Genomic DNA, 16,934 nt, shown 5'->3' with positions numbered 1-16,934 from the left:
GAGAACAGCTGGTGTTTGGGCGGAAACAGAGAGGGGTTCTCCGGCGGCGAAGTAGGAAAGAGCGGAGCCAGTGAGGCAAAGGGAGCGGAGGTAGTCGGAATGAGAGGCGGCGAGGTGGGAGAAGGAGGGAGAAGGAGAAAAGGCAGGGCGAGGCGGAGGAGGAGGTGGAGATGGGGTCAGTGGTGGTGATGGTAGTGGTGGTTTTGTTGAACGGAAAGAGACTGAGGAAGGATTTCGGAGGAGAACAGCTGGGGTTTGGGCGGAAACAGAGAGGGGTTCTCCGGCGGAGAAATCGGAAAGAGCGGAGCCAGTGAGGCGGAGGGAGCGGAGGTAGTCGGAATGAGAGGTGGCGAGATGGTGGCGAGCGTAAACCGCTTCCTTCATGAGGCGACGCCGCTCCTTGCAACCTTTGACTCTGTCTTCATTGTCGAGCTTGGAGGCCGTGCAACCCATAGTGGTGGCCCGTGGTAGTGTTGGTGGCGCGTTTTTGCTTCACTCGCGTGCCCGATGGTCAGTGCAGTTCATTTCACACTGAGACCACGAATCGGTTCGAGTCATCCACACTTGTAAACCGGATGAATAACCCTCAACCAACCTTCTTAATCTTGACCGTTGGTGATGGACTGTCCACGTGTCGCGCTCTGCACCTAGCAAAACATGGAAAAACAGAGGTCAACAAACGATTTTTATCCACTTAAACGAGGGTGCAAGTATGAAGAAAAGAAAGATAGAAATTGAAAGAGATTCGTCTTCTCCTTAGTCTTTATAAAAGGTCATTGAACTTCATAACCTGGCCACACTACTCTAAGAAACAAGACATCCCGAGTTAAAAGAGGATATTTGTTCTTGTGGAGATGGGTATGCAGCTGCGTGTTCTAACGGTGATAGCCATGGTGATCGCCCTCATCTCAGCTGCATCAGCAGCTTCTGGGACTGCCACTTACTATTCACGACCTTACATTCGTAAGTTGTTTAAAATCTTAGAATTTCTGCTTGCAGTTCTCAGCTTAAGGTTGCTTCTTTTAGTTTTCATTTTCATAGTGACCTCTCGTAGTTTGATATTTTTCCTCCCTAGATTAGTTATTCCTTATCCTATAATCAAATTCTTGGTAAGGGAATCTTATCTATTTGTGTGGTCACTTTATCAACGTGCATGCCAGTAGCAGGCAGCGTGGAAGTATTTCGCCGGGGCAGTGCCATTTTTTTGTCTCCGCTTGAATTTGGGCATAAATAAATGCAAATGGGCCGGATTCTTTTCTCCTCAAATTTCCCATAAAAAAACAGTAAATATATTTATAATTAGTTTGACAGTATCATGAGAAATCTCCACTTCATCACCAAGTTTTCTACTTGGAAAGTTGATGTCACAACTCAAAATCAAACATTAATTTATGTATTGAATGATCTATTGCATTTTCAGTTATCTATTTATTTATTTTTAAGAAAAACTTTGTTTTTTTTTTACTATAATTTTCAAGCTATATTTAATGACTTAGCCATTTCTGTATTAGCTAAAACTTGAAATGCGTTAAGTAGCCTTGTGTTTACCTAAAAAAGAAGTGTTAGGTAGCCTTTTGGAAATCTGTCCACAAATTTTGGTTCCATCCAACTTATCACAATAAATAAAATAAAATAAAATAAAACCCTGCTAGAAAGGGCACTACCTTGTTTTGGGAGGGTTTTTGGATTCTCTTCATCCTTATGTAGGTTAAGAGTAAGGCGAGTTATGTCCCCTTGTATTATTAATTTTCTCCTGATTATGCGTAGTCCGCCAGGGTACCTAGTTAATATATATATATATATATATATATTTAAAAAAAAAAAAAAAAAAAACCACTACATTAACCCACCATTTTATGTTTGTTTAATAGCCTCAGCGTGCTATGGCAACCAAGATAATGGGGTTATGATCGCGGGAGCAAGCGATGCAATTTGGGATAATAAGGCAGCATGCGGAAGAAGGTACTCTGTGAGATGCACAGGGGCTGCAAACACTCGGCCACATCCTTGTCGTGGGGGAACCATCACTGTGGAGATTGTCGATTACTGTGCCAATTGCAACGGAACCATCAATTTATCTCAAGATGCCTTCCAAATGATCGCTGATCTTCAAGCCGGCAAAATCAAAATTGAATATAATCAGTAAGCATGCACATCACCTTTACTTTTACTTTTAATCAATCAATGAAACATTAATAATTGATTCTGATGTATTTGGGTTTTAAATCCTTAAATCCTTACCGTCCAACTAGTACTTTCGGATTTTGATGAATGTTTTCTGTTTTTGTGTGTGCTCTAGGGTTTGAACTTTGAAGCTCTTCTGCACTTCTACTGGAGGCCGACTACTCCCTATGAATTTGAGAAGAGTATTACTATGAGGGCTAATAATTATTAATTAATGTCTAATAAAGTAAATATCCTGGAGGTTATAAAGTTATTACTATTATTTTTTTAAGGTAGACTTATAAATTGATTTTCTAATTGGCCTAATATGCCGCTTTAACTTTTGAATGTAAAGTTAATAGACGCTATATAACTTAAGGGAGAGGGTTGAATAAGACAATAGTTTTTTTGAACTAGCAACTCAATCAATTGGAGGAAAGGGGAAGGGGGGGGGGGGTTTGAGATGTAAATAGCATGAAGATCATTTCCAAAGGGAAGAGAGAGAAAGTGACATAGGTTGGGCACCCCAACCTTTTTCCATAACCTAATTAATTAATTTGGTATCTAGATTTGATGTATAAATGGTACTAATTAGTGGTATGTTCTATGGTTCCTAAAAATTCATGATAGCAATGTGAGCCACCATTCTTTTGAAACCACAAATTTTTTTTTTTTTTTTCGCTCATAAATATGAATTAGGTATTTGAGATTCACTACTTTTAAAGCAGACTCAATACCATACATTCAATGAATTGGCAATTTTCTATTTATTTTCAAATGTTCATTTGTTTCACCAGGTCTCCATGTACTTGACTTTTCAATGACTATAATGGCTTATTTGGCCTTGCGATCGACTTCTTTTTAAGCCAAAACTTAGCATATAAGTAAGGACTCCAAGTTTTGCCTACCCATAAAAATTGGCCCCATCTAATCCGTTGATGATAGATATTAGCACAGATAAGAAGCTATAATCTTCAGAGAAACTAAGGGTATCAAATGGGTTGGACTTGAGCTAGATCAAGGGTGATCAAGCCCGGTTATTCAAATTCAAATCCAATTCTAATTCACTGTAACCTAGGGAAACTCGGTCCAAAAAGCTAAAATGGAAAGAATTAATATCGGTCAACTCTTCCATGAATAATTGACCAGTCGAATAACAATTATTAGAACCATACATACCAATGAGTTTTTTACTCTTTTTTTTAAAAAGATAATCTATTGCAAATCACGGATTACACTAGTGTGTTCTGAGAAAGAATACTTATAAAAACAGAGATCAAAATTGGATTAAATCGACCTCTCTCCATAATGAACAGGCCCTCTTAGCAAGGGATCCATTAAGCAGCCTTCCAAATAAAATTGAAAGACAAACATCAAAAAATGAGGAAAGATGTTGGATATCCTCAATGATCAGTCCAACAGACATGGCTGAAGTCTTAGTGGATCATCTCCTGTTAGCACTCCCAACCATAAGGCTATAAGCACCATCAGATATAGCTTCTAATCGAATTGGACATGGAAAGTGTAAACAAAAATTGGTGATTTGTCATATTTAGGATTGATAAGGGTAGTTTTGTCATATAATTAATTTTCTTAGAGTCATCATAGACTGAGTCCTAGGCTCCTAGGCTATTGTACTACTCTTGCGGAGATGTATACCACGTACTTGTACAGACCCGCTTTGTCTCTAAAACTATAACCGTTTACAACTTTCAAGCATTGAATCCATTTTCCAGCCAAATCTTCTCTGACCATATCCCATTTCCTTTCACTGAAGCTTTCTCTGAGAATCAAGCTTCTGCAAACTCTATCCATACTTCCTGCACTCTCTCCATCAATCCAATTAATTAAGGTCTCTGCAACCTGCAAGTGGATTTCACAATCTGTAAGCTTTCTTATTTTCTGTTCCTGTTTCTGATTGCTGATACATGTTCTTTATATGGATTATTTGATTTTCTTTCTTACCTATCGTCCCCTCCCCCAAGCACACAAACAAGAGAGAGCATTCAAATTAGTAGATCAGATTGATTGATGATATTTAACCATCTGATTGGATCTATTTTTCTAGTGGGTCCCAAAAATTTGAAAGCCAACCCTGCAATGATAAGAACAGAATAGGGAACCCTCAAGTGTTAGATATATTGTTCATATTACAGTTTTAATTAGTTACATGGATGGCATAGTGAATCCTACCTGTCAATTTTAGGGGACTTTCAATGAATCCATGCAGATTTCAAGCATTTGTAAGATCTAACTCTGTTCTTCATCTTCTATTCTTCCAAATAAATATATTAAGAAAAGGAGAAACTGAGAAGTAGGAGAGGAAGGATGACATCTCCACCAGATAAATACACTCCAAAGAACATTCTGATAACAGGTGCAGCAGGGTTCATTGCCTCACATGTAACAAATCGTCTCATCAAGAAGTACCCTGACTACAAAATTGTGGCCCTTGACAAGCTTGATTATTGTTCCAGCCTCAAGAACCTCCTCCCTTCACGCTCCTCGCCCAACTTCAAGTTTGTCAAGGGTGATATCGCCAGTGCTGACCTTGTTAATCACCTCTTGATTGCTGAAGATATTGACACTATAATGCACTTTGCTGCCCAGACCCATGTGGACAATTCCTTTGGTAACTCATTTGAATTCACCAATAATAACATTTATTGCACCCATGTCCTCCTTGAGGCTTGCAAGGTTACCGGCCTGATCAAGAGGTTTATCCATGTAAGTACTGATGAGGTTTATGGTGAAACTGACATTGAGAGTGATATTGGCAACCCTGAGGCCTCCCAACTCCTCCCAACTAATCCTTATTCAGCTACCAAGGCTGGAGCAGAGATGCTGGTCATGGCCTATCGCAGATCTTATGGTCTTCCCACTATTACTACAAGAGGGAACAATGTCTATGGCCCAAACCAATTCCCCGAGAAGCTTATCCCCAAATTCATTCTCCTTGCAATGAAGGGTCAACCGTTGCCTATTCATGGTGATGGTTCCAATGTGAGGAGCTACTTGTACTGTGAGGATGTTGCAGAGGCATTTGAAGTGGTTCTTCACAAAGGTGTCATTGGGCATGTTTATAATATTGGCACCCAAAAGGAGAGGCGAGTGCTTGATGTGGCTGAGGATGTCTGCAATCTTATTGGATTGAATGCTAAAGAAGTTATAAAGTTCGTCCAAGATCGGCCTTTCAATGACAAGCGATACTTCTTGGATGATCAAAAGCTCAAGAAGCTAGGATGGGAGGAAAGGACCCCTTGGGAGGAAGGACTAAAGCTGACAATGGATTGGTACACACAACACCCTGACTGGTGGGGTGATGTGAGTGGTGCTCTTCTCCCACATCCAAGGACCTTAGTGACGGGGCTTTCAGATGAGGATGCTTTCTTTGTCCAATATGGTTATAAAACAGTGAAGGATGGTACCAGTACAACTGAAGGAGGGCATGGATCATCAGGTTTGAAATTCTTGTTATATGGGAGGACTGGTTGGATAGGGGGTTTACTAGGAGGGCTCTGTAAGGATAGAGGTATAGAATTTGAGTATGGTAGGGGGAGGTTGGAAGATAGAACATCAATCAAGGAGGATCTAAGGAGAGTGAGGCCTACTCATGTTTTTAATGCAGCAGGCATCACAGGCAGGCCAAATGTAGATTGGTGTGAATCACACAAAGTAGAGACAATCAAGACCAACGTGGTCGGAACACTTACATTAGCTGATGCTTGTAAGGAACAAGGACTTCTAATGATGAACTTTGCTACAGGTTGCATATTTGGGTATGACAATGAGCATCCGGAAGGCTCAGGTATCGGATTCATTGAAGAGGACAAGCCGAATTTCATTGGTTCATTCTATTCCAAGACCAAGGCCATGGTAAGAGTAATTGTTTTTAATGAAATTCCTCTGCTTTATCATCTAATTTTGAGTTCAGCTTAGACTACATTTTAATCTCAATTCTCAAAATAACTGTTGATGCCCACTAGAACACTTGTGATCAACCAATTTATGAGTTATCATGTCTTGATCACTTCATTTGATCGAATATTTTTTAATGTTATGAATTTATGTGAACACCATTCATTTAATCCATGTGCAAATAAATTTATGAATGATGAGAGTTACATGATATGGTGATTGTGCAGGTGGAAGAGCTCCTGAAAGAATATGAGAATGTCTGCACCCTCAGGGTTCGCATGCCAATATCCTCTGATCTTAGTAATCCGAGGAACTTCATCACCAAGATCAGTCGCTACAACAAAGTGGTTAACATACCCAATAGTATGACAGTGCTAGATGAGCTCCTACCCATCTCAATTGAAATGGCAAAGAAGAATTGCAGAGGGATTTGGAACTTCACAAATCCAGGTGTTGTAAGTCACAATGAGATATTGGAGATGTATAGGGATTACATAGATCCCAAATTCGAGTGGGAGAACTTTGATTTGGAAGAACAAGCCAAGGTGATAGTGGCCCCAAGGAGTAACAATGAGTTGGATGCTTCAAAACTACAAAAAGAGTTCCCCGAATTGTTATCGATCAAAGATTCAATCATCAAGTATGTCTTTGAACCAAACAAGAAGACTTGAGTTGATTTAGAGAGACCAGAAAAGCTATCTTCTGGTGATATATGTGATTGCATCTATAGCTTTATTCTTTCTATATTTATCATTTATCTTATGGTTTTTATTTTCCTAATTTTCTGTCATTTAGATCATCAGTTTTGTTGTTCTTTTATTCTTCACTAATTCAAGGTAAAAGGATATTCTTCATTTGTCTTCATCACTTTTATCCATCTCTGCTCATTCAAATAAAGAAACTAAACACTTCCTTCAATCCTTCAATACACAGTGATCAACAACCAATTAGGTGAACCTTCTACTGTGTTGTTTCTGTCTATTTATTTTCTAATTAATCTTTGCAAAAAAACGTCTAACTTGGAAATTTCAGTTCTGTTCTTCAAGTTTTCACATTTTTTTTTCAACTAATATGAATGATTGTGGAAAAACAATAGTAATTTTTATACTTTCTAAGCTGGTTAATCACATAAAAATCTTAGCTTGACATAGCCGTGTGGGATACCATCAAAGATGAGGTTTAAAAACATGGAATTGGCTACAGGATTGGTCTCCATCGATTCCAATTAGAATCGTTCTGCAATTGGCTGGAGTCTACTAAGGAATTGATAGGACTTGGTTGTAATTAGTCAGAATCGGAATCAGGGCTGGCTGTTTCCATTGATTCCTATTCGATTTTAAAAAACATGCTCTTGATCCTTTCTTCTTTTTTGTTTTTTCACTCCATAACTATGCATGAGAAATGATCCTAAATGTTAAGTCAAACAGTAGCTATCTTTCAACTATTTGAGTGGAAGTCCATTTTTTTCTTTTTAATGAAATTATGAGAAGTATTTACAATGTGGGAAGTCGCACCTCCAACTGAATCAAAAAGGATAAGAGAGGGAGAGGGAGAGGGAGAGGGGGAGGGGGAATAGAATCCCAAATAACAAAAAGATGCAAGTTTATCTGCAACTTGGTTTCCTTGAAATAGGTTGTTAGGGTTTGTGAAACCCTAATTGGAGTTTACTTGGTTGCCCTTCCTTATAATGGGTTTCCTTGCTTTGTTTTTAGCTTATGTGGGCTATCAGTTGTAATGGGCATGTTAGTGACATGTTATTGAGTCTTTGAGCCCATGTGGGCCTTGGTTGTAGTCTTTCATGGGATTTTGTTATCCTTATTGTGTTTGTAATTTTCCTTGAGGGGTTATATTCTCCCTCCCCTCCTTTTAATGTATTTAATATTCACCAAAAAAAAAAAAAAAACTTGACAAGACAATGTTAAGTGCTTGATGAATAGCAAGGGCCTCTACAGCAAACTTATAGGAGATACCAATGTGCTCAGTGAAACAGGAAATAAACTAGCCTTGAAAATCACAGAAAAAACTCCTCCAACTCCCATACCCAAGGGACCAGGCTTACCAAGACTAGAACCATCCATCTTGACTGTGATGCAAGTTGGGGAAGGAGAAGGCTAGGAAACATATTGTCAACGCAGATTCCCGCTCAATATAGGCCTGCAACCAAAGAATAATTAAAATGAGACTGAAGGGGTGCTCTGCTAAGGAGGCTTCGATGCCCAAGTCAATGATGATGTTAGAAAGGGGAAAAAAGAGAGGTAGAGTTCGAAGTGTTCTAATTGTCATTACCTCTTATTTGGCTATCTCCCTTCTTATATACTGTCGATGCTCATGGCATTGGAGGACTAGTCGCTTTCCCTTTTGATGTGGATCCAAACACTATTGGTGGGCTGGTCTCTATCTTCGCTGAGGTGGATGATCCCTTAACGATTAACCTGACGGTGGTTACTTTCAAATTTGATAATACCCATCCGATCACGATTGGGTTAATAAACTATGATTAGGTTCATAAACAGTTATGGTTGCGACTAGCCTATGGCAAGTGAGGGGAATTTAGAGGACACGCAGTCGGTGGGGATGAGTTTCGTAGGCATGACACATGTTTAGTGGAGATGGTGTTCCTTAGATAAGTCGGTGGAGACAACCAGTCCTTAGCCGAGGTGACGATCAAACGCTAGAGGGTAAGAGAAGCTCGTTCCAGTCGGCTCCACCTACCAAGTGGGATCGGGGGAGACAAGAAGTTCGTGGTCGGTACATGTGTTCCTTTTCTGTTGGTTGGTGCTATTTAGGTATATCACATATAAAAGCTATTGAGATTGATCCAGTGGGCCCGGTGATTGAAGATGAGAATCTGCAAATGAAGTCAATTTTTCTCATAAATATTTTTGTATTAGGCTCAACACCTCTAGAAACAGCATCTATACAAGATATCCATATATGCCGAAGATGGAACTCTATTCAATAGATTGAGTTCAACTTATTCCCTGTTGATGGCAATGCTAAAGGTGAGGGTGGGGAGAATGTTTGTATTATTATTGTAATAGTCTGTGTATGACTGGACATCAAATTTGTACGTCACTTTCTTTCTTAATTAATATACTTCGCTGATCTTTAGCAGAAAAAAATAGTGGTGAGCTTAGGGAAACCATTAGGTTTGAGTGTGAGCCTAAAAGTTTAGTTTTTTGTTGAACTAGTAAAAGGCAGATGGGTTTATTGATCTTTGTTAGATTATAACTAGTGAAAAGTCCAAGAGGTTTCTCTTGGTAGGGGTCTCTAGGTAGTTTTCAAACCACTCTAAATTGATTATGTTATTCATTGTCTAGCTCTTCACAATTCTCTTTGATTACTCTCTTTTCATTACAACTTCATTATTTTAGGTAATCAAGTTTTTGGTATGGTGAGAATTTTTTTTAACTATCCATACTTAGTCCGACATGTGTATTTTTGAGAGATAGTTAGGTGCCGATGAAGTGGAGAACAGCAGTAAGGAGATTGAATAAGTGGGACCCTATTATAGGGAGGAGAAGATTCATTTAAGAGCTCGGAAAAGGGAAGAACAACTATTATGGTTTTGATTCCCTGAGCATGTAAATGAGGAGGATGAGCTCAAATCGTTAAGGATACTATCCTGATCCCTTGTTCTTGTTTCTCTTCCTTATTTTGGAGAAGAGGTTGAAATAATAAACCTATATTAGAAAAATAATTATTTACTTCAAAGGTAAACGACCTCCTAAGCCAAAATTTATATTTCAAATATGCCAATCCCGATTACGTTATTCAACATTTGATTTATAGTCTCCTACCTCCCTTCATTAACTAATTCCTAAATAATAGCTCTCCATGTAAAATTATCCTTCTATCCTTTAAGCCATTGATAAAACACTCAACCTTTTGTTCTTGTGTCAATTTCCCTGCACGAATCAACAATCACTTAAATTGGGTTTTATACTCTCACCAACCCCATTTGCTGCAACTTAATTAAAAGCAATCCATGAAACAGTTTCTTGTTCATCTTTCATCAACGGGAACTATAGTTAAATGTTACTCTCCAAGTTGAAAGAAGTAAGTGGTATATGCTCTACTTTTGGTGTTTGGCAAGATTCAAAAAGCTATTCTTGTTGTAAAAGAATAATTAAAGGGGTAGTGCTAGACTTATCTGAAATATACATAGATGATGCACTAACATTTGAAATGTAGTCCTCGTATCAGGTATAGAAGTTGAAGCAACAAAAAGTTCCGTATGCAAGTACAATAGAGTGAAGTCGTATAAGATATTTTCCTTAAGGTGTTAAAGAGCCCTAGTTTGTGCATAAAAGGTCGACCTCTGCTCTTACCTCCAAGATAAAATACTCCCTAATCACAAAGGTTGCACTCCTAAGTGTGATTAATGTAGGGAGTCCGTAAGCTATATTAAGAAACTCAAAGAGAGGGAGAAGAGAAGAAGAAACAAAATGGAATACAATACTAGATGTATTTATTATGAGTGTACAAGACAAACACAGACATGACTCTCTGGATTTGTTATATTTTTCTGGAATGTAGGCAGTGGGTTATAGGCTCAAACGTACCTATACGTGAATAGGTGTACCTGTATGTCTACAGATTCTTGTATGTACAGGTATGTATCCCTTCATACGAAGGATGCACCCATACGAAGGATGCACCTATTCTCTACAAGTATCTGTCTCTTCATACACATGGTGCACCTATTCTTTATAGGTGTCAGTGTATGTATATAGGTATGTCCCTTGTATGTATCCATATGTATAGGTGTGTCCCTTGCATGATATACATGTATGGGTGTGTCCCTTAACTATTATACAAATATTGATAAGTAAGTGCATGTATAGTCAACTTTAACTCACATGCTTTTACTAGTATCAAAGAACTTGAACAAAGAAAAAGACTAGTTGTTTTAAAACTTAAATTAAACTCCAACAATTCTACCATGTAAACCCAGTTAGTATGGTCTTCAAAACCATTGATAGAATTTTGGGAAATCTTTGTCATTTTCGACAAATATGTCCTAGGACTCCTACTGGTATTTGTGTTATATTGGTGACCTTTGGATCCTCCTCCATTATGCCATTCTTAGTTGTTAGAAGACTTAGCGTGATCATGGCTGCCAACAATATGATTGAGACGAGTGTTGATGGCTGCAAATAAATTCTGCATTGAATCTATCATCTCCTTGAATTTGCGCTTTTGTTCCTCCTTCAAACTTCTCATATCTCACTTCAAACTACCAATTTCAGACTCGAGTGACACAAATCGCCGGTCAGCCATGCCTGGCTCTGTTACCAAGTTGTTATGGTCTCTACAAATCATTAAGGATACTTTCCTAGGATAGGTACCTTAGCTCTCTACTTCCCTTGTTCGTGTTTATCTTTCCAATTTTAGAAAATAATGTTTGAAACAATGAAGTTAATGTAGAAACGCAACCCTAAAACGATGCAGAAGATAATGAAAAAACAAAAACAAACAATGCACACGGATTTTACGAGGTTCGACAAGGTTGCCTACGTCCCCGGTAAGATGAGATCCTGCTTCACTATCAATGGAGAATAGGGTTACAGCGCTCGTCCTCACACCTCTCAGTATTGCTTGCATTACAGAGAAAGAAACCATCGCTACAAATATATAGCGAAAAAACCCTAATCCGGATTAAACTACAATTGCCCTCAAATAAAAAATTCGAGCGGGGTACATCCCCTGCTATGCAGGGGGGCCTCCTGCCCCCCTTGCAACCCCCACGGCCCGCTAACCGGCTAGCGGGACCGCCGTCCTGACTGTCTGGGTGCTGCACCAGTACTCTCTGGATTAAACTGCGACGAAATACAAAACATCATACACCAACAGTTAAATTAGACAAACAATTGTTTACTTCGACGGTAAACAACCTTCTAAGCCAATGCTTTTATTTCAAATATGCTAATCCCGATTACATTATCCAATAGCTAATTTATAGACTTCTACCTCCTTTTATTAAATAATTCCTAATACTAGTTCCTCGTGTGAAACTTAACTTCTACATAGTGGCTTTGCACACCCAACTCTTTTAAGGACTTAATAAATACTTCCTAGGTCTTGGTCTACTAACCATTGCAAAGAGTCCCACAAACATAAGCAACACTTGCACGTCTCCCACTTAAGGAAATAATTGGATAAAAAATAGATAAAAACCTAGGCACATAACAACAACTGGGTGCACTCACTATCTGGAGGGGTTAAAGCAAAATGTTGTAGGAAAGGGAGAACAAAGATGGTTTTGCGAGTAAGTGAGGGGGAGCTTTTGGGGCTTTGCAGCTGATGAGAAGGTTATGTGTTTCATGGGGAAGGGGGAGGGTTTTCATAGGATGCAGGAAGTGTGGGGGTCGGGAAAGGATAGGGATGGTAGACTGGCTACAAGAGGGTAGGAGTGAACTACTTGAAGGCCACGGGGGTTAGCGGGTGGAGCGGTTGCAAATGCATTAAGGGGTTACAAGAAAGGAGATAGACCCTACCAGGAGATGCTTTATCAAAGTTGTTTTATAAGTGGAAATAAAAACCTTCACTGATTTGTCCTATGAGATATATATATATATATATATATAAGGTTTTAGTGGCGAGAGAACCTTGTTCGTTTGTGCAACCTTTGCATCAGTGTATAGATCAATGGGAGGTCGTCGAGACATATCTTTAATGCATGAAAAAGAGGGTAGTATTAACTTAATGTATTTTCCTTTTTTGTGGTCCATGATAGAAACCTTTGTTTTAGGTTTAAAGTTGGGAACTTTCAAGCACTCTCCATACAATGTCTCTTTCACATACATTGGCTGTCTTTTCCAAGTAATTGTGGATTATGATCAGTGATAAGTTGCGAGTTAACAAATTAAGTATTCCTCTGGCTTTGTTTGAGGAGAGGGATCACCATAGGTGAGAATTCATATATATGAACCATTTATAAAGCTTTTCTGCAAAGGGCTCTCTTTAAAAGACAGACGAGGAAGGTCGAGGATGCAATTCAATCCTAAGTCAATAGTTTGATACCAATGAACCTTATTATTTGCATTACTTACATGTATGGATAAGTTGAATAAGGCTTAGTTTATACCTTCAATTTATTATTGAAAAGAAAAAAAGAATGCTGTCCGGCTGTGTGATACTTACATCTAGACACAGGAAGGGTGAAATGATCGTTCCATCTAGAGAGATGAAAAATCTCACTCATGTTGACTTGCTCTCATTGTACTGTTGTAGGAACTAAGCAGCAGCCTAGCTGCGATCTCCCTCCCTATTAAAATCTAAGTAGTCCATAAAATTTGGATTTACTTTTTCTTTTTAACCTCTCAAAAGCACAGTTTTAAAAAATTTCATCTACGAAATTACGAATAAAGAAGCGGTCAAATGAGAGCAAGAGGTCTTCTAGGTAGTTGACAATGCAGTCCTATTATCCTAAATTTAAGGCCACTATAATCAACTACAATATTATTAATAAATCTCACTTGTGACTACCTTAATAACTAATATTTCCATTGTCCTCAATCTATTTTCTAGGGAATTTCATTCTATATTTTATGAGATACAGGTTTGTAGTTTATATACTGAAGGACCAATCCATATTTGCATATCTCTAATATATTCTCATTTCACCACAAAAGAAATATATATTTTTTTGTCTAATCAATTTTGTAAATCCTTAATTAGAGACATGTGAACCATAAATACTTTTGATTAAAAGATATGCAAGGAGAAGGTTCCTCGCGTCAGTTACCTGCTACATGGATAGATGATGTGGTTATTCTGAAACGTTTGACATAAAGGTCATGGTTTAGATTATCAGTGTCAAATTTCATACCAAAAAATACATCCTCTCATTGTATTAGCATACGTATGATGAATGTCGGTGCACATCTATAGTACTTCAACACACTACTTTGAGCTCTCCCACAACTTCAGATTTTCAAAGGTATGTTTCGTCAAATGCCAAACTCGGATAGAATTAAAAATTTAACATGTGAGTAGAGAACTTACGGGTAGTTCAGCTTGTTTCCTAGATATAGATTCCATGTATGATCAAGCATTACAAAGGCTATTGTGGCAATACAATTGACCTCTGAAATATCTATTAAAAGCAGCTTTTAACACCCCCATGATTACCTGTTCTTACAGCAATATCAGGAGTTTCCTCTATAAAAACAATGGAAGAAAGGGCAATGGGGTGTAATCATGGTTTGAGGTATCAATATTGGGTCGTTCATATTAACAGTATGAACAAAGGGTAAAACAATCAAAAATCTCGTTTTCTAAGTAAAATCAAGGGTAAATTTGTCTGGTATCAATAGCGATATTGTATTAATATTATACTGTCGTATATCAGTTTTGAAAGTTACCGATACCCAATCTGATACCATGCACTAAAACCATGGGATGGGTTACATGTGAGGACAAGTGGACAACCACATCAGGGGGGCTGGGGGTGGCACAGTCGCACTCAAGTAACAGCGACTCTCACCGCCCAATAAACCAAACTCGTGATTCAAATAAAACCAGTCATTAATGTATAGTCTCTCCATACAGGCTCACACACCATCCCTGTTGAGAAAATCCATGGGCATTTACTCCACACAGCCTGTAACCGCAGAGACCTTTGCTTGGTGACTTCTGCAAGCTCTCAGTTTCAAGAACTTGGAAGTAGAAATAAAGAGATAATAACACCCCCCCAAGGCCCCAAGGCTTCAGCTGTTCTGCCCAACAGACAAAAGATTTGAATTTTGAAACCCATTTTTGAATCCCAACATCTTAGTCATCAAACATTTAAGGACTAACATAAAGAACCCATGACGATTGAAGAGAGAATTAAAAACCCTCATAGAGAAGTAGAGAAGTAGAGAAGTATCTCCACTGGGATTTTGTTTTCCCCTCTTGGCTTTTAACTGCACCATTAATGGAATTAACATCTAGTCTACGACAAATGAAACCCAAATTTAATGAAATACCCAAAAAAGATTAAAGTTAGAGGAAAGAAGAATCAATCAACTACAGATAATTAAGATTGTAATAGAGAAGCCAAGTTGGGCAGATACTTTATCAGAGTCTATGAACATCTTCTCTTTCATTTTCTGTTTTCTGATTTCTCTAATGTTCCTATGTTTGATTCCTACCATTCCCTTCAAAACTCAGGAATCCAAGACTGATAAATCCAAAGATTAAAAAATCTAAAAAAGATTCAGACAATTTGGGAAGAGGATGATGAATGAACCACCTTGTTCTGTCTTCCCACAAGCCAAAGCAGTGTCCTCCTTGCAAAAGATGGCGTTTTGGCTTGAGAATCCAAACTAATAGAGCTACCAGTTTCTTCATCTAAACCCAACTCACTCCCTCCACTCTCCCATCTGGCAACATCGATTTCGGAAATAGTCCTTCTACTGCTACTGTTGTTCTGCTTTGCCTTCAAATCTTCCGACGAAACTCGATTCAATGGGAATCGGAAGGAGAAAGCCCTCCTCGATGAATCTGCGGCTGTCATCGTCGCTGGTTTTTCCTTCTTCGATCGAAGCCAGATCTTTGAAACAGAAAAGCTCTCTTTTTTATTCCTTTCAACTGCAGTTTCAGTTCCAATTCTAATACTGCTTTCTCCATGGAAACGACTACTACTACCCTTCATAGGCTCAAATCCCTTGAATTCTTCTCTACAAGAATGACCACCACATTCAGACATTGCAGTCCTGTGGCCAGGCATCAATTGCAGAGAGGGCTTCCTAGTTGAATTCTTCTTCTTGGTTGGAGGTCTAATGGGTACCTGCAATGAAGAGCTCTCATCCATTACATACTCTAAGGAACCCATAGAAAAGCACCTCCTTGCATCTACATTGCTGTTACTGCTACATCCCTCAATGGAGGCTCCATCGACATTGATAAACTTCCCAAGCTTAACAGGAACAACTCTCTCTTCCGAAACCTCTGGTGGTGCCGGATTTGGATCCTCTTTCACTGGAATTTCACAAGATTTCTGAGAAACGTCACTATCATCCTCACCATGAGAATCCAGAAGGACACCTGTAACTGAACCTGCAATATTGGAGCCCTGAGCAGCAGTTTCTCTGTCTGCAACGATCTCTCTGGAGCTCTCACTCCCAGATTCAAGAACAAATACAATGGGTGAAGTACAGATATTGGTTGAGGAGAGATCAGGAAGCAAGCTCCCTCTACAAAGAGGGCAAGTTGAGTGAGAGAGGAGCCATGTATCTATGCATTCCATATGGAAGGCATGGCTACATTTGGGAAGCAATCTAAGTTGATCCTCTGCTTCAAACTCGCAGAGACAAACCGCACAATCAAATGGGTTCTTAACTCCTATAATGGCCTTATAAACAAACACAGGGAGGGTATCTATGAAGGATTGATCAACCCCAGCATCATGAAGATGGAAAAGCTGCTGTAACTGCCCTTGTAAAGCAGTAGCATGTTCTGATTCTACTGGATCTCTGCTAGGAGTTCTCAGCAGGAATCTGACAAGGAGATGTAATAAACCAGAGATGAAGAAAATGATAGCAAGAATTATAATGATAAGTAAAATACTTGGGCTAATCTTGTTATCCTGATCAAAACCACCAGATTGAACAGTAGGAGGTGGGGGTGGTCGCAAAGGAAGAAAGAATGGCTGAGAGGGAGAAATTAACTCCTTAACCCTGTCTCGAAAGAACCAATCCATATCTCCTAAGGAAAAATCAGAACAAATTACCAAGATTTCTGCCTTAGAACCTTTTCAATTCTCAAGAAACTCATCTGGTTGTGAAGAAATTATAGCCTAGACGAAGAAAACCAACAAGTTTTGCAGGCCCTTTCGAAGGGGGTTCATGGTTTTTTTTTTTTTT

The 16,934-nt window shown here is 38.8% G+C and overlaps 3 protein-coding genes across 3 annotated transcripts; 2 read left to right on the top strand and 1 right to left on the bottom strand.

The window, feature by feature from the left end:
• The first annotated feature begins 758 nt into the window (after positions 1-758).
• LOC122064916 (EG45-like domain containing protein) lies at positions 759-2,455 on the top strand. The gene is made up of 3 exons (XM_042628703.1): positions 759-963; positions 1,872-2,142; positions 2,300-2,455. Exons 1-3 carry the CDS (start codon positions 855-857, stop codon positions 2,304-2,306), a joined length of 387 nt encoding a protein of 128 aa, XP_042484637.1. The 5' UTR covers positions 759-854; the 3' UTR covers positions 2,307-2,455.
• Positions 2,456-3,824: 1,369 nt separating this feature from the next.
• On the top strand, positions 3,825-6,948 carry LOC122064911 (trifunctional UDP-glucose 4,6-dehydratase/UDP-4-keto-6-deoxy-D-glucose 3,5-epimerase/UDP-4-keto-L-rhamnose-reductase RHM1-like). Its single transcript, XM_042628697.1, has 3 exons — positions 3,825-4,048; positions 4,460-6,039; positions 6,309-6,948. The coding sequence occupies exons 2-3, from the start codon at positions 4,492-4,494 to the stop codon at positions 6,750-6,752; spliced, it is 1,992 nt and encodes a 663-aa protein (XP_042484631.1). The 5' UTR covers positions 3,825-4,048; positions 4,460-4,491; the 3' UTR covers positions 6,753-6,948.
• Positions 6,949-15,072: 8,124 nt separating this feature from the next.
• Positions 15,073-16,928, bottom strand: LOC122064907 (RING-H2 finger protein ATL13). The gene has a single exon (XM_042628694.1). The coding sequence runs from the start codon at positions 16,769-16,771 to the stop codon at positions 15,287-15,289; it is 1,485 nt and encodes a 494-aa protein (XP_042484628.1). The 5' UTR covers positions 16,772-16,928; the 3' UTR covers positions 15,073-15,286.
• Positions 16,929-16,934: the final 6 nt, after the last annotated feature.

Source organism: Macadamia integrifolia, unplaced genomic scaffold (assembly GCF_013358625.1).
Source record: "Macadamia integrifolia cultivar HAES 741 unplaced genomic scaffold, SCU_Mint_v3 scaffold1815, whole genome shotgun sequence".
Classification (NCBI taxonomy): Eukaryota; Viridiplantae; Streptophyta; class Magnoliopsida; order Proteales; family Proteaceae; genus Macadamia; species Macadamia integrifolia.
The sequence above is the reverse complement of the archived record's forward strand: the minus strand, read 5'-3'. Positions and strand labels throughout refer to the sequence as shown.